The 18,049-nt window shown below is 53.0% G+C and overlaps 1 protein-coding gene across 8 annotated transcripts in view; it reads right to left on the minus strand.

Moving 5' to 3' along the window:
- LOC120762462 (opioid-binding protein/cell adhesion molecule homolog) overlaps positions 1 to 18,049 on the minus strand; it is a 298,800-nt gene that overhangs the window by 91,847 nt on the left and 188,904 nt on the right. For 3 of the 8 annotated variants that reach the window (XM_040084895.2, XM_040084893.2, XM_040084897.1), the window contains exon 2: positions 15,290 to 15,374. In XM_040084895.2, coding sequence (XP_039940829.1) covers positions 15,290 to 15,374 — 85 coding nt within the window. The other 5 variants (XM_040084892.2, XM_040084891.2, XM_058423417.1 and 2 more) reach the window with 4 other exon arrangements.

Below are 18,049 nucleotides of genomic sequence, written 5' to 3' on the forward strand. Positions count from 1 at the left end.
TCAGCATCTGTCTCCACGGTATCCAAGTGCCTCAGATGAGTAGAAAAGTCCCTTTGTGTGTTTTCCCAACCCTTGGCTGTACAAGTAGCATTTAATCAAGCTCAGTAATGAAGGCAGAAATGAGCCAGAACAGGCTGTGCTGCCACAGGCAGGATCAGCACAGGCTTTGAATCAGAGGTGGGGGCCGACCCTGCTACCCGCAGGTGACAAAGGGGACAGGAGCAGCAACGGGGTCGGGCCCCTCTGTGATGTTCCAAAGGATCCGAGCAGCCTCAAAGTACCAAACAGCCCACGGGCACGTCAGCCGTAACACAAGTGCGTGTGGTAAATCCCAAAGCTGTCCCCACACATTAACACTGTGGGACACTCAATTCTCCAAGGTTCCCAGGCTCGAGTTTAACCCTCCACAAAAGCAACACTCGCCTCAGGACCCCTAAAAGATATTTAGGGCACAAAGCCCGTGCTTGGAAGTGCACTCCTGCCTGGCACTGCAAGCCCAGATGCTGCTGCCAGCTCCCAGGCTCACTTCTGAACGTGGTGCCTGCTCTCCGGGCTTGGCTTTCTCCCTCTCTCCAGGATCCTCCTCGCATGGATGCTGTCACCATGTGCTTTAATTAGCACCTCCCTCCAGCCTGGCCAACTCCCGCTTCCAGCATTTGTAAGATGACTTTCCCATCTGTAAATCAGGCAGCAGAAGACATCTCTCCCTCCCACACCATCCCTGGCATGAGTTCTGCCCTACTGAGCATCCATGGGATGCTTCAAGGGGCGTCACACACCTGATGGAAGGTGCTTGGGATGAAAGACTCAGCTTTCTTAAAACCAGCTCCTCTGGCCAGACCTCTCTCCGTGTCTGGTGTCACAACTCCCACCACTTGTTGCTTTTCCCTCTCTGCTCAAATCTGCCAGTCCTGGAGATGGGATTGCATGAAGATCTCACCTTGCAGAGTGGAAGTGCATCTGTGGAGCTGTAGGAACACTGTTAGAAGTTCACAGCCATGATCTGAGATCATCTTAAAAAAAGCCACAAAGCAAATAAAAGTCACTTCAAAACAGAATCCCAGAATGGTTTGGGTTGGGAAGGAACCTTAAAGGTCATCTTATTCCAAGCCCTGCCATGGGCAGGGCACCTTCCACTATCCCGAGTTGCTCAAAAAAATCTATAATTTCACTAATCAAAATATGTGGGTTTTGTTCCCCCCCTCATGGTTTGGATTTTGCCCCTCCTCTTTAACCACGACTATCACTACTAGGGAATTACTATTTCCCCCTAATCAAGAGGAAGGAGAAACACATTTACAGCCTGTGCTACACAGGTGCAAAAGACTCCAAATAACTTTTATTTCTTGGAAAAGCACGTTCATGATCCTGCTGCTGCCATAAAACTCCCTGCAAGCTGTTCTGGGCAGGGACTATCTCTGTGCTGTGCACTCGTACAGTGTCTGTCCCAGGCTCCAGGCCCTACTACAATATAAATAATGATAATCCCTCACTCAGCAATACAATGAAACACTTGCACGGCATTAAAAATTATTTAAAATTCATACCTACATTGGGAAATTATTCAGTAAACTCTAATTACTTATCAAAAGCAACGATGATAGTTTTAAGGAGAAGGAGTGCCCATAAATACAGAGCCATAAATAAACTGCTTCTCGGTAGCACAAATTAATTTGTATTTAATTGCTAGAATTTGCTATCAATTACTAAACATTCCTTGCAGAATAGGCAAATTCTTTTAAGAACAATTTCAACAGCTAATTGGCAGTCTCTTTTGTAAAAAAATTTTTTTCCTCTTTCTCATCCCTGCTCCTGCCAAGTGCAGGAGACCTCCCAGCCAGTGAGGTGCAGCGCTTTTGGGTAGCGGAGAGAGACGTGTGAGGAGCCAAGGAGCTGCTCAGGCTTTGGGAGGTTTTACCACCTGTAAAACCCTGAAGAGACAGGAAAACCAGCGCTGAGAAACATCCCTGACACAGCAAGGAGAGTGATTCCTTGCAAAGGATTGAAAGGAGGGAACTGAGAGCTGAAGTTACACATCCATCACACATCCAGGGAGAGAAACACCTCCCAGGGACTGTGCATCTCCCCTGATCCCACAGCAAAGCCACGGCAGATGCTGAGGGAGGCTTCCTGTGCTCTCCAGAGCCAGACCCTGCCCTCGGCTGGAGGCAGGGAGGCTGCAGGAGGATGCTCCCCGCCGTTGTGGCAGGACGCGAGCCGAGCCGCACGCCCGGCTGCCACTTCCCGCCTCTCCACGCTCAACAGCCCCGCTATCGCTCCTGACTCATTTTCTGGTGTTTTCTGCTTTGCTGTTGGCATAACATCCCATCAGCACAGTTAATTACATCCACGCTGAGTGTGAAGGACAGGCTGAGTCTCGCAAGGAGCCGGCGGCTGTGCAATCCTTCCCGCTGCTCTCGCAAAACAGCTCCCGTGGATGCTGACAAACCGCGGCGCGGGGCTGCCGTGTGCGAGACGGCAGCTCCCGAGGGAGCTCCTCCCTGCAGCGCCAGACTTCGGGATTGCTCTCGTCCCCACACCCCTCTGAATTCCCCCAGTGTCCCTGCTGTGAGCTCAGACCTGTGGCTGTAAACGTCTTGTGTTGGGGACGTCCCATCCCTGGAAGTGTCAGAGACCAGGCTGGAGCAAAGTGGGACAGTGGAAGGTGTCCCTGCCCAGGGGACATGAAATGAGCTTTAAAGTCCCTTCCAACTCAATTCTGGAGCTCTCTGATCTGCCTGACCCTCATTGCCCAAACAGAGGCTACACAGACTCCCAAAAACGTTTGCTGGAAGCACAAAATGCAGAAGAAACATCTGCCCATGGCAGCCGATCTGCCCTCTGCCAGCAGGGAAAGCCTTGGCACAAAAAGCCCTGTTCCCACCCAAACCCACCCTGCTGATGGAAACACTTTTACATCCATGGGTGAGAGCAGGCTGGGAGCACAGGAGGGTGCTGGGAAGAGCTGCTCATGTCTAGAGCTCGATTAAAGAGAGACCCAGGGTCTCCAGGAGTGTCAATCCAAGATCCAGGCACCGCTCCATCACCGTCCCCCCAGGAGCGTGCTGACAGTCACAGGGAGCCATGTGCCAGCCATGACGAGCAAAGCAAGTGACACACACATCTCCCGCTTACAATAACAGCCCTTCCGTGTCTAATCCATCATATTCGATGCAGATCTCTTACCCTGAAGTGTTGTCAATGAGGATTTAATTTAGTGCTAATTAGACAAATATTGCATGTTGAACAGCCATTGATTATTAAGAGACAGGGAGCGTGGCTCGGCTCAGCAGTGTGCATGGACACGCTGGATTATATCCGGGATGAGGCTGGTAAATGTCTTGCTGTTTCTAATCATCAGATAGTAATTAACGTCCAATAACTTGTAACTTGGTTTATCATTATAGATTTAGGAAGGCAGTAATAGTACTGTATGCTAATTAAATATCAATTGATTATTTAAGGCATATAAAGATTTAGCAGCAAGGTAATAGATACACACAGTTGTTAAAGTTTAATATCCGTCACACGGCATTCTCTTGTTCTATTAAGTTAGTGTTTAATGAGAAAGAGTGTTGTTACTGTGGGAAACTTTTGGGTGGGAGCATCCAGAATGTTTGGCAGCATGGGTCTCTCAAAGGAACAAAAAGCCAGAAAATCTGGAGCCTCGGGTGAAGTGAGGTCAAGCAAGAGGCAGTGGCAGAGCCCAAGGCACTCCTAAGCCTCCTATGTGACATTTTGCACCTCAGCTTTCCCCTCAATCCACGCAACCCCCACCCAAAAAGAAAGACAAGTTGCCAATTCCCTGCAGGAATAAAACTTCCAAACCCCACCCCAGAACCTTCTGGAATCCCACCAGCCCACAGGGCAGCCTCATCCAACTGCAAGACGTGCACAAGAAGCTGAAGCTTGGAACAAACTTCCCTAAATAATAAAGGAATTATTATTATTTAGCAGCAGTAGAGCCCTGCCACCCCCTCTCCCACAATACCTGCCCCTAGAGCTGCCTCTCCTCCCCAGGATGGGCTCTGACCCCAAACCCAGCACCGGTGATTTGGGAGGGTTGGGAAGATTGAGCTCCTCCCCACGTGAGAGATAAAACCAGAGGTGAGAGACTGGAATCTGAAAGGGAAAAGATAAATGGCTTCTAAAGGGAAATAACCTGCTGGACTCCGTGGGTTTGGCAGCACCCTGCTAAGTGCAGCATCAGTCTTAAAAACTGCTGCAAGCTCAGCAATTGTTGGACAAAGCACAGGATTCGACGAGTGAGGCTGAGCAGATATCAGGGCTTCTTCCCAGAAGGAAGCCCAAGGCCCAGGACCAGGATTTTGGCCACCCTGGATGGCTCCCATCTTGGGGAGGTGGGCTAGGAGAGAGATGGAGCAGGGAGAACACCTTTCACTGCACAGAGCTGCTTCCTGCAGACTGGCTGGCCCCATCGCTGATTTACCAGGCAATAAAAGCAAAATCAAGGAAAATGCCTCAACTGCACCCCTGAGAGTGTCCAACCTCAGTTATAGAGTTTGGGCAGGCCCCAGCTGCCTCTTAAAAGTCTGTCTTGTACACAGTGGGTCTGACGTGACTGGGGAAGGGGTCCAGACATGGCTGGGTGCTGCAGCATGACACCCACAGCAAGGAGAGGAGAAAAGTGATGCTGCTTGGGAACACCACAGGGAAAGGCAGCAGGAGGCAGCAGGACGAGGCCAGCACCCATCCTGCAGCAGGCTGGAAAACCCCACTGCACGGAAGGAAAATCAATACACTCCATCACGGACCTTCACACTCAGGGCACCACAGGATGGGGACTAGAACGAGACATCAGCAACTGCACACCTCAACTTCAGAAACATGCAGAGTCCATGGTGGCATCCCAAAATGCCAGTACTGCAGCACAATGATGCTGTGAACAGGAACACTCCTGCACAGACTCAGGACATAAAGCCAGTTCTCCAAGCTCTCTGTGCCATCCAGCAGGATGTCACCAGCCAGCTGCAGCCTGAAACTGCTGCAAAAGTGGCTTTTCCTACCAGCTGGGAATGGATCTTACACTGGGCTGGGTCTCAGAAGAAGGGAAGCACCTTGAAACTCCCAGCCTGCTTACTTACAGCCGTCCCAGAGAGTAATTTCCATCTCAAGTTTCCCACTCTCACACAGGGCAGCAGCTCCAGCCTTGTCTGGGTCACCATCTGAGGCACCTCCTGCTCCCCCCATCCCACCAGGCTCCTTACTCCGTGGTACAGACGAGATTCGATTCGTCTGACACAATTTCTCCTTGACAAATCTCTGCTGGCTGTGGCACAGCTTCTTGTCTGTTCCAGCTGATCACTAATAATTTTGCTTGTTTGCTCCAGAGCTTTGCCAGGATGGATGGTGAGCGATCTCCTACGATAGTTTCTCTCCCTTTTCTACACCCATCGCTATATCTGCCCTTCCCCAAGGTTCTCTAGCATTCCCTGCCCTCTGGGATGAGCAGCAGTGTTCCTGACATCACTCCAGCCACTTCCCCGCAGAGCCAAGCAGGAACAGCATCAGCCCAGGTGATTTCTGCCAGAACTCCAGCAAGAGAGCTGAGCAAAGGCTGAGAGAAACCCCTCTTAAATAGTTTTGCAGCGGAGTTTACCCAAGCTGCAGCAGGCAACAAAGAAACGTCAAGAGCAATGAGACGAGGCAGGCGAGGCGTCGTAGCAGATAAAGGATTCTTCAGGTATGAGACAAAACCAGCTCTGGAAACCTCGCAGAAGTGAGTTTAAAGTCTCCAGAGGATATCAATTGAGAGTCTGTCACTTGGTGTCAGGATAACTTTCTGGACAGCTCTCGGAGCTTGTTAAGCTCTCGCTTGGGCGGCATTTGAGCTCTGGTGGCAGCGCTGTCTGCAAGCACCAGTGCTGAAACCAGAGATGAAAAAGAACTGCTGAGTTCGTGCAGCTTTACACCCTTATCCCTCCAAAATTCCCCACCACGACCTGCAACACCCTACTGGGGCTGGGCACGGGGAGCTCAGACAGTGATGCCCCAAGACACACTCCCTCAAGGAGGGGATGTCTCTAAGCAGGAGCAACACTGAAATTGGTCTCCTCTCACCCCAAAACAAGGGCTGGGGTGTCCAGGAAGGATTTGTGAGCACAGGGTGGGAAATGAAGGATGAGATGCAGCAGCCCCTGTAAAGCAGGCGGCCAAGCCAGATGGTCATAACTCTGTCTCAGCACCACAGTCTACAGCTCAGGGTAGGAAATAGCCGCTTCCCCCACAGCAATCATTTCATCAAAAACCCTGCAAGACTCCTGCTGTTCCCACTAGCCCTGGATCCCTAACTTTAATTAAGTCCAAAGAGCCTTCCCGCAAGAACAAGGGAGGAGAGGGTGACTCAGACAGCGATGGGACCAGTCAGCGCAATTATCATACAGTTGAGAATATTAATTAAAACCAGCCTTCCCCCCAGTTTAAAAAAAAAAAAAAAAAAAAAAAAGGCAAACGAATCAATTCTACTTAAAGGAATATACGGGGATGAGGAGAAGGAGCAGGGAGGGTGACGGAGACAGAGATGGGACGCGCTGTGAATGCTAAGAGCTTCCGCAGTCAGCCCCAGGCCTGGCTGCCTCCAACAGTAACTCCGAGTCTCCTCAGAAACGGGCTCAATCTTTCCTTCTACCTGCTGCCGCATCAGAGCAACTCCTGTGATCACACAAAGGACTTTAAATCTCGGCTTTAACTGCCTTGATTGAATTAAATGCAACACCAGGCTCTTCATTTCAGGTACGAGCATGGAGCCCTTGCTCTCCCGCTAACGGCACTCTCCCTCTCTCGGAAATGATGAGTTGCTCATGGGTTATGCTCTTTAAGAAAGGGGAAAAAAAAAATAAAAAGTCATCTGATAAAGTGGGTTGTAAAACTGGTGGTGGTAATAAACGGAGAGCGAGGAGCCTGATGCAAAGCCTGCAGAGAAGGCAGAACCCGCTGTAGGGACACGATATCTGAACCGTGATTAATACGTGACCAAGGGTGACAGCTCAGGAGCTGTGCAGGTGCCACCCGCCACACAAGGGACAACAACAGCGCAGGGAAGTCACCCAGACAGCAGAGGGAGGGTGGCAGGGGAGGAGGATGAGTGACTGGCTCCCAAGTGTTGAAGCTGAGGGAGTGGAGGTGCCTGGTAAGCTCAAGCGCCTTGCAGCCTGTCAGTGGAGATGTTTCCACCACAGCGATGCAGCTGGGATAGAAACCCAACCAAGGCTTCCAGGCAGGATCAACCCACCGGGATGGCCAACCATGGCCTGCCAGCGATGTCCCCACAGCAACCCCAATGAGCAGGGAGCAGAGAAAGCTGTGACTCGATAGCGTTCTGCCACAACAGCCTCTTTGACTGTGGCACCACATGGGACGGGCCACGGGCTCGAGGGGATGAGGCCAAGCAGTGATGGGATGAGATGGGAACAGCCTTGCAGTGACTCCTGATCCTCCAACAAAGCTACTGTCCCATCAGTGAGAGCTGCAGGAAAAGGCATCTCAGGTTCCTGGGTTTATGAGAGGGAAGGGAAGAGACTCTGCAGGAAAGGACTCTGAGTGGAAACCTGATGAGAGCGCAGCGCTGGCATTCCCAACTCCTGCCTCAAACTCTCCAGGCCGTGTCTCTCCAAGCCAGACCTGCAGGGGCCAGCACCAGCATGAACTTATCACAGAGGGTGGAGAGCTCAGCTCCCTCCTCTCCTTCCACATCCATCCTCCTTTCCTGGGACTCGCCTCTCAGTGAAACAGGGATAAAGAGGAGCACATTCCTGTGGCTCCTACGAGCCCTGACACAGAGCAGGATCTGTCACAAGAAGGTGCCCCGGGAGCATAAACCATTTTTCTTTATCAGCCTCTATTATTATCGCATTAATGGAACCTTCACTGGAAGGATGGATGCTCAAGTGCCCAGGAAGCACTCCTGGCTCTTTCCTGCCCCTCCATGGGAGCAGGGCACTCTGCCGACAAATCCCCAGGAGAATTACGGCCGGGTTCCGGGCGCAGACACGACTATCGGCTCCTTTTTATGAGCCTTCATTGTTATTACCACCTATTTCTTTTTACATTCCTGCCAAAATACCAAACATTAATCTCCCTCGCTCCCTGCAGGCAAAACATGGGTAATTGGATTTATATGGGTTAGAAATTTGTTAGATTTTTATATAAATAAATATATATACACACACATGCACACAACACGGGGAAAATATTAAAAAAAAACGGTGAGGGGATGCATTATCCCACTGGAACTCGGGTAGCAGCTGGCTGAAGCCAAACCCCCCACATTTCTGTGCTGCCTGGCGGGCTTTAAGTCAGGAGCTCATCCCTCAATGCTGAACTTCACACACTGAGTGTTACCAGTCACAGATTTTTCTTCAGTGGACCCTTTGCAACGCCCTGACTTTTTACCCACTCCCTTCTTCCACCTGACATTTTTCTTTCCCCCTTCCTATTCTTTCTTCTCTTCCACTTCTTCTCCCATTCCCCTTCTCCCCAGCTCCAGCCTGGAGGCGACACACAAGCCTTGGCACACCATGAGAAGAAAAAGCAAGATGTGTGACATGTCCTCAAGTGTCCCCACTCTGAACCCACCAGCGCTGGAGACGGCACAAAGTACCTCATCAGCATCAGCACAATTTGCTGATCTTTTACAGGATGAGAAAAAAATATCTTGAATTTACAGCTTACACCACAACAGATGTTGTTCTCATTATCCTCCCCCTCCACAGAGAAATAGACTTGGAGACCCATTTGTATCCCGAGGAACAAGTCCGTCAAGTGAGCATAGTCATGGAAACAACTCATTTTAAGCAAATCTTGGGGAATATTCATAGGAAAACAGAAATATAAAATGTGAGTGCTTTGCACTGAAGAGTCAACCTTGAAGGGTTCTATCAAGAAAGACAAGACCTACATATCAAATCCAGCTTGCAGTAAACAACCCATTAAGGCTAAAAATTGTTGACAGGGGCTGTGGGGAAATTATTTTTCTCATTTAAAAAAAAAAAAAAAAATAAGAAGAAAAAAAAAACCCACAACAATCCAGCACATCCTAACCCTCAAAGGCTGCTCACAAGGACAGAGGAGAAAGTGATAGTCACCGAATCAGATATTTCTTATGAACTGTCTGCTAGGCTGCAGTATCTAAAGATTATCACTTAAAACAATATGTCCAGCTGTTGTAAAAAGCATCCGTGGTTTAGGGCTGAGGAATGCAAGGAGGCGGCAAACTGTGAGAACAGCCAAGGGAACAGAGAAACTCTTTGGAAAGCAGGAATGTGAAAGACAGCCACTGTGCCCCCGTTTGGTTTTGCAGCGTTAACACCTAATCCTGTTCCAGAAACAAAGCCCTGAGCTCCTGGAGGAGTGTTCGTGATCCAGGGGAAGGACAGCTATTACCAGGGAGTTTATTATCCTTGCAAAAAGATCTCTGTACCCTATAGCGCAAGGATTACCAACAGTTCAGTCTCATCCCTGGGAGGTAAATATCACCACTAGGAACTATTGCTGTTTAATGGAGCTTAAAAACTTCGTGTGGGGGGTGGGGATTTTTTTGGCTAGACAAGAGAACCTTCCCAGAGCTTGAATCCTGGCCCTGGGAGATGTGACAGTGAGGGTCCCCTCCTCCCTCTGCAGAGCCCCACCAGCTCGCTGTGCTCTCAAAACCAGCATTTTCTGCAGCGAACCCTCAGTGTTGCGGTTCCAGCCTGTGTCAGCAGGACTCCCCAGCTCTCTGACACCGAGTCCAGCCCTACACCCACGTAAAACCTGCCTGGTGCTGGCTCAGCAGGAGAAAGGTTGGCACAGGCACCAGCCCAAGCCTTGCTGGCTGAAGGCGAATTCCCCAAAGCCAGCCCTGAAACTCCTCAAAGCCAGACTGGAATCTTCCCCTTGAACAGCAGGACTGTGCTCTTGGAGCAGGGACAACCAGTGTTGGGGACAAGGAAATGCAGGGAACACCAACATTAGGGACAACCAACTGCAGGGACAATGAACCACAGGGAACACCAGCCCTAGGGACAATGAACCACAGGGAGCAGCAACCTCAGGGACAATGAACCACAGGGAGCACCAATCTCAGGGGCAACCAGCCACAAGGACAACAAACTGCAGGGAACACCATTCTCGGAGTCAACCAACAGAGGAACAACCAACCTTAGGGACAATGAACAACAACCTCAGGGACAAGCAGCCCCAGGGACAGCCAACATCAATGACAACCAACCTCAGGGACAATGAACCACAAAGTGGTGACATCAGTGACTACCAGCCTCTCACAACCAAGAAGTGACCTCACACAAACCAGCCAGCCCTGACGTGAGCTGGACACCAACATTCACCCCACAGCGAAGGACACCAGTACTTAAACCTCAATCCAGCACGTCCCTCCCCGATGCCAACAAGGACAACGGGGTTGTGAGGCTGCTCCAGCCCCACCAAAGTGGGAAAGGGCACAGCCAGGGATATTGGATACCAGCTCCACGGGCTCAGCATCTGCATTTTGGCAGCATCATCGGTGCAGCGGGCTGGGGAGGAAGGAGCCCTCCTGCAACCCCCTGACCTTTCTCCAACCACCCTTCCAGCGGCTGCAATATTCGGTGAAATTAGCGGGCACTGTAATTACAACTATCAGGAGCAGATAAGACAAGTTAAATACCAGCTACCTAGGGAGAAATTATTATGCCAGCCAGGAGGATCCAAATGCCAGAATCCGTGGCTGTAATTTCCCTGAGTCGCCAATTACAGCTCTGCCACGCAGCGAGCTCTACCTTGGAAACGGCAGGTATATATTTAGCTGCTCCAGAAAACTTTTTGGGTAGGAGAGGGAGGTGGCGGGGGGGTGGGGGAAAGGAAGGGGCAGCAATGGAGCAAGTCCTCACTAATCTGCTCTGCGCTAATCCCCACGCTTTTAGCATTTTCACACAAAGAGCGGTGACTCTCTTCCCGCTCCCCAGCAAGGATTTAACAGCGGAGACGTGGCTGCATTAACGCTTCTTTTCTCTGCCGGGTCCGTGGCTGCTGTTGCAGGGCGGCAGGTGAGTGTCACAACCCCCATTAACAGGTAGCTACACGGAATATCGGCTGTTTGACTGAAAAAAAGAGGCAAAAAAAAAAAAATGTGGTTTCCTGACTTCCCAGACCTATGCCTGGAGACTGTGATCCTGACGCCTGCTCCTGCTGGTTGTATTTTACTGAGGTCTCGTCGTGTGCTGGAAAATAGACTGCGGTAGGTTATTACACCAAAAGGAAGAAAAAAAAAAAAAAAAGAAGAAGAAGAAGAATCAAAGCAGCATTGTCAGAAATAATTAAAACTATAATTGCGAAAATAAATGGAAGAACACCATCTCGTGATGTTTTATTCGGGCTTTTTATTTTTAATTGGAATTGTTCTCGCACTCGCTAATTGACAGAGTACAGCCAGGCACGGAGCCTTGGATGGGAACGAGCAAAGCTGTCCTGACTTCTTGGTCACCTTCATGGACAGGCAGTGGGAGAGGCCATGGGTTCACCAGAAGCAGACGAGCCCAAGGATTTGATATGAAAATTTGCCCTTATATACAGAGATAAACAGCTCTGTATTATTTAAGCTGGAAAAAAGCCTATTTATACTTCCCTTAGCATCACTTAGGAGTACCCATTCCTCTAATCATCACTGATAAACCCCCTGGGTCATTCGACAGATGGGGAAGCTGAGGATGAGAACAACAGAGGGGCCTCCTTAAGTCCTGGTGTCCCTGCAGTGACAGCCACGGAGAAAACTCAGCACACCCCATCTCCCAGCTAATCCCTCCAACCTCTAAAACACACTCTCTCCCTTAAAAAAAAACCCCAACAATATTTCTTAAACACCGATAAAACCATAAAGCCCTGAAATTTTGAGCAGCTGGTGGTTTACGTCTTTATGAACTGTACTGATGACTGCTGTAAAGGTCGGTTTGCCAGCAGCACCATCCCATTCCCATGCCCGTTTTAACACCGTGGGAATATTTGCCGGTTCCCCCTTCGGCTCGTGGAGACACTTCCACCACTGGGACGCAATGGGATAAAACCCAACCAAGGTTTCCAGGTAGGATCAACCCACTGTGATGCCCCCACAGCAACCCTAGAGCACACGTCCAACGAGCAGCATGTGGAGAAAGCCAAGACTCAATGGCATTCTTCCCAAAAGCAGGCACTTAATCCTTGTCTCCACATCAAATCCCAGTGGGAGATTAAAAAGTGACCATCTCCAACATCCCTTTGTTCCGTTTCATGTCCCAAACTGGTGGGTAACACGAGTTACTCCCACCATCTCAACACCTGAGCTTTGTGTTCCTAAGTCAGGGAAGAGGCAGCTTGGTTTTATTTCTAACAGTACACAGAGAATTTCCATACTGCCTTTAGCTCCCAAGAGAGGAAAGGTGCCTGAGTATTATGGGAATTGTTTGTTCTCACAACAAAAAGGAGTGATTTACCAACAATCTCTGCTTAAAACAGAAATTATTTGTTGCTGATCCAAGATGACCTGCAAGTTGCCTGTAGGTGGAGCCTGAGTTTCTGCGAGGATTTTGCTGAGCAAAAGGGTGGAGAGCTGGAAATGGAAGCGCCCAAAATCCAATACAGGAAACCCACAAACAGCCTGAAAAGCCTCCAGGTTTCCTCCACCACTTTCACGCAGGTCTGCTCGCTCTCCCAGCTCCTTTCTGCAGTTCAAGGGGCAGTTAAAGGGCTGATCTTGGAAAGCAAAGAGCTTTCACCAACCCTACAGGAGCCAGGGAGATGTGCAGGCTCAGCCCACCTCACAGCCAGGATGAGGGAGAGAACCTGGCCATCCAGACCTAGCAGGACTGAGGCTCATTCTGCAAGAGCTAAACGCTAGGAATATGGCTCTCAGTTTTTCCAAGCTCATCTCCTCGGTTTGAGCCCCAAGAAAAGTGTCATTTGCAGGGAGGACAGCAGAGGACACCACCACCTCCTCCTGTGGCAGCACAGGAGAAAACACCATTTAGCAATAACACCACTCACTGGGAAAGTCTTCCCAGGGCACTTCTCCCTGCCTGGCTCCTCACAGGAAAGCACAGCCTGAAAATAAACATCAGCCGCATCCTGGAGATGCTGCACCTTTGTCCTCCCGCCTTCAAGCCCCCACTGATGCCATCTCTTTGGCTTGCTGTGTGCAATTTCCTGCCCATCTCCAGATCCCAAGGGAAGGTGGAAAACTACTTGGCACCCAGAGGCTGCAGAGGGGCAGCAGCAGGGAAACAGGAAGAGGAGGGAAGAGAAGGACCACAGGGAAAGAGCAGCGCAAGAAAAGATGGAGCAGACTGGGAGCAAATGGGAGCTGGAGGCAGAAACCTGCCTGCAGCAGGGGAAAGCTGGCCTTGAGGAGGAGAAGGGAGGGGGTAGGAGCATGAAAAAGATGCACTGGAGAGCCTGGGCAGGAGCAGATGCCAAGGGGGGAAATGGATAAAACCAGGTGCTTCTGGGGCAGCGGCTTCCCCTAAGTGTCAGCACTTAGGGGATGCAGCGTTTCTTAGGGGAAGGCTAAAATCTCCCACCACTCCACTTCACAAACATCCCCTCCTGAAAACAGCACAGAAAAGGGGACAGAAGCTCAGAAATAAATATAGTAAGAAGAAAAACAAAAGAAAAAAAAAAAAAAAAAAAAGAAAAAGAAAAAAGGAGATCCAAGTCAGCCCTCTGCTGGCAGCAGGCTCGGCTGGACTTGCAGGGGCTCCCCAGGGAGCAGGAGGCACAAGCACCCATCCTGCTCTGACTGCCACCAGCATCACCTCCCAGAGCCCCACACTTCACCAGGGAGACAAATTCCGACAGCGAGGAAAAGAGCGCCGGGGCCAAAGGCACGTCTCAGGGGGATTGTCCTTTTTTTAACTGCCTTGCTCACAGGGCTCAGGTTAATCATCATTGCAGTTCAATTAGGAAGAGCACAAGGAGCCAGAGCCCTCTGCTCCCCAGCTGTGCCACAGCCCCCAGGCACACAGAGCGATGACAAGTGTGTTCCAGCGTGTCCCTGGCAGCGACCACAGAAAAGGGACAGCATCCCGAAGTCTGGCAGTGGCCGTGGAGGGAAGAGGGCAGACAGGCAACCAACACCTCCCTCCGCAGCACGGAACCCACAGATCCTGATTCCCGTAAGCACCGCACAATTCCCCTACAAACCCACCTCAGGCAGGGAAAACCTGCCCGGCCCAGGAGAGCACGGCACCCTCTGCTCAAAGCAGCACCAGCGGCTGCTCACGGAGAGCGTGACGGGCTCTGCCTGTGCCGTGCCTGGCTCTGGGAACAGCAGCTGCTCTCTGCTGCAGCCCTGCTCCTCCGGGTCTGAGCGAGGGAGAACCCAGCTTCGGGAGAGGGGCGCACGCCGCCCGCTGCTGCAGGGAAAGCAGATGAACTCCTCCGGGCTCTCACGTCCCACCATCCCCGAGCTCCTTCCCCAAGTCCCACGGCTCCCGGATTAACCAGCTCGGCTCCTCCCGGGGCTGCCCGGAGCACGCACAGCACGACCCAAAGCCCGAGCAGAGCTCTGCCTCCCCAACACCCTCCAAAAAAAGGCAGGGCTGCTCCCTGCTCGGCCGGCCCCGCTGCTGCAATGCCTGTGCAGGGCTGCCGTGCTGCCTGGGCGATGCACCGAGTACACCTGTAACTCGTTCAGGGAATCGCAGGGGTGCTCGGCTGCGCTGCGAGGCGCAGGAGCGACCCATCTGCATATCAACCGCCTGTGTTTCTCCTACAGCAAACAACGTGAGGGGAAGCATCCATCAGAATTCATAAGATGCACCCCTGGAGTAAAAGATTGATTTGATATTAACGGGTTCGTGCGGAGACTATAAAGCGATCGAGGCAAACGCTGGCACCTCGGAGGCATGGCAGCCCTGGAAAGCTGCTGGCAGCACAGGCTGGCACCGCTGCCAGGAGCACGGACCCCGCTCCCCTCCCACGCAGGCACAACTTTGGGAGCGTCAGGCAGCGCTAACTCGCTGTCTGCCACCTGGACCCCTGTGTCGGCTCCTCGTCTGGAACCCGCAGACCCCCCCCCCCCAGGACGCTGCAGCCCCGAAAGCACCGGCGCGTCCGTCCCTCCAAAACCGCTCCGACGGGGTGACCCCACCGCGACGGGGACACGCTGCCATCCCCGGCCGCGACGGGGACGAGCCCCTGGGACACGTGCGAAGTCTCCAGCCGGTCCCAGGACCCTCTGGCGGCCCCGGCGGGCACGGAGCATCCCCCAAAAGCCGCAAGCAGGACCCCCGCGTCCCCCCCGAGGCCCCCGGGCAGCTGCTCCTACCTGAGCGTGGCGCTCTCCCCTTGCCGCACTGTCACGTTGTCCATGGCTTTGGGGAAGGTGGCATCTCCGCTGCGCACGGGCACTCCTGCGGGCACAAGGAAGAGCAGCCTGAGACAGAGGACGACCAGGCACCTCCAGGGCAGGGCCAAGCACCCACCGACCCCCATCCTGGGCAGCGGGGACTTTTCCAACAGGCAAAAAACACACCCGACAAGGCGAAAAGGGGGAAGGGGTGGGTGGAGAGGAGGGATGGGGGGGAGCAAAACCACCGGGGCGAGCGCTGCGGAGCTCCACGGAGATCAGGAGAGCCCCCGGCAAGGCTGGCTGCGAGCGCTGAGCCTGCCGAGCGGCATCGGAGGGAGTCCCGCTGTCCTCGGGCGAGGGAGGAGGACGGGAGGGCCGGGGGGAGGAGGAGGAAGAGGAGGAGAGAAGGTGCGGAGCACGAGATGAAGGTCACAGATGTGCGGCTGCTGGAGAGACGCTACTTTCAGCTGCAGCTGGGCAGGCGCTGCGGAGATCTGGCATCAAAAGTTTATAACCCACGGAGGAAACGTGAGTGTCTGTGAAAGGAAGGGGAGGGCGGCATCGGCGCCGGGGGCCGGCACAGCGGGCCGGGGCTGGGCTGTTCTCCGGCTCTTTCCGCTTTTGTTTAAATCACAGAGGGAAAGGAGAATTAAAAAAATAAAAAATAAATTTTTAAAAAATAAAAAAATAAAAAAATAAAGCTCCCCAAAATCCCGGTTCTGTCGCAAGATCGAAACTTCCCCGCGGAGCTGCAGGCGATGTCCCCGATGCTCCTCGGCTGTGCCCAGAGGGTCCCGGAGCCCCCGCGGGGCCGGCGGCTGCTCCGGCTGCGGCTCAGGCGAGCAGCGGGGCGCGGGGGGGCGGCGGCAGCACCCCGGCCCCGGCCGGCAGCATCCCCGGGGTTGTCATGGCAGCGGCTCCAGCGCTGCCCGGCGCCTCGGCTCCCGCACGGCCCGAGCCCCGCACACGGGCGGGCGGGCGGCAGCGGGGCGGGATGCGCAGGAGGACACGCACATTAACCCCCGCCGCGCCGCGCTCCCGCACAGCGACCGGGGATGGCACCAGCCGAGGGACGACCCCCCCCCCCCCCCCCCCCCCCCCCCCCCCCCAAGCCTTCAGCCCCGCTGCAGAGCGGGCTTTTCTCACACCACGCTCCCCCGAGCCTTCCCCACGGCCCCACAAGAGCAGCAGGTTGCCCGCACCCTCGCCCACCCCAGCATCTTTCCCTGCATCCACTTGTTGATGCACATCCCCGCGGGGGACTGGCTCTGCTTTTGTCTCCCCACGTCCCTGCTCCACGGGATGACGGTGTAAAAGACACCAAAGCTTCTGCCTGTCTGTCCCTGCTCCCTGACACTGAGATCCTTGAATTAGGAAGCTCAAAGGCTTTCCACCCTGCCACTCACGGCAGAGCATCAACAATCAATTTCAACGAATTTCCTCCTTTGGAGACACCCACAGACCACCTTTTATCTCCTCAAAGAGCAACTGAGAGTGCCAAGACCTTGGTGGCCATCCAGACACAGCTGTGTGTGCCCACAGAAGAAAACTAACTCCACACTGCCGGGGTTACACAGTTCCTCACTCCCAAGCCAGGCTGGACCTTGGCTGGGTGGCTTCCTCCAAAGGACATCTGCCTCCTCCGCTGGTGTATTCCAGGGAACCTGCCCCTTCCAGAGGGAAAATAGCCACTAGAAAAGGAATTTTAACTAATTCAGGACCCTGACCTCATCCAGAGATCCAAACACAGCTGTTAGACCTGAAAAAGGGGTTTTGCAAGGGGTATTCAGTGATCCCAAGCCCAACCTTCAGCAGAGCAGGTCCTTTGTAGGTGGCAGTGGGGCTCAGTGACCCTAAACCTCCACTAGCCATGGGCTGGCACTGCAGAGACCTGTGTTGGCACCAGCTCCAGCACCAGAGGGATGCTCGCTGCAGCTTGGATAAACAGGACAGCCTGGGAGCCCAGGGAAGCACGGGGAAAAGCAGGGCTGAGTTTTCCAGCAGAAAGCTCTTCAGCAGCTGAAAAGTTGGCTTAACCCCGAAAGTGCAGGTGGGCTGCTTCCGTGCCTGGGATTCTTTGGGGGGTGGGAAGATGGGAGAGGAAGAAAGGACACTCCGTCCCTTTCCTGAGCTGCTCCACGGAGGAGCTGTGTCTGCTGGAAGGGAGGGAGCAGCAGGAGCCAGCACAAACCCATGGAAGCCCCCAGCAGTGAGACCACAGGCCCTCACCCAGCGGCAGGATTAGCTCCAGGGGACAAGGATGCTGCAGGGGCCACAGGCTCTGCTGGGTAAAATGGTGTTTATCCCTTGGGATAGAAGCTGTAGATGTGGAGTGCACGTAGCACAAAGGCTGCCAGAGCCAGAGCAGTCCAGGAGAGGGAAGATTTATAGGGGAGAAAAAGCCTGTCTGCCTCACCAAGAGACTCTGAGGAGGCTGGAGAGCCATGGATCCATGAATGGATGCAAAGGCAGGGAATAAATGGACAGAGAACAAAACTGGCTGCTACAGACAGGTAAGAGGATATGGGGAGAGGGCTGGAAAATTCATGTGATCCATATTCATGTAACTGGGTAGGGACCAAACAGCCTGGAATGGCTGTGCAGGAGACTGCAGGAGACAGGGCTCAACCACGCTCATCCCAGAGGCCACTTTGGGCACCCAGCAGTGCTGCTGGCACCCAGAGGAGCCTCTCCTGGCTTGGTACTCCGGGCCAGCCCACCACCAACACGTGCCAG

Source organism: Hirundo rustica, chromosome 23 (genome assembly GCF_015227805.2).
Source record: "Hirundo rustica isolate bHirRus1 chromosome 23, bHirRus1.pri.v3, whole genome shotgun sequence".
Lineage (NCBI taxonomy): Eukaryota > Metazoa > Chordata > Aves > Passeriformes > Hirundinidae > Hirundo > Hirundo rustica.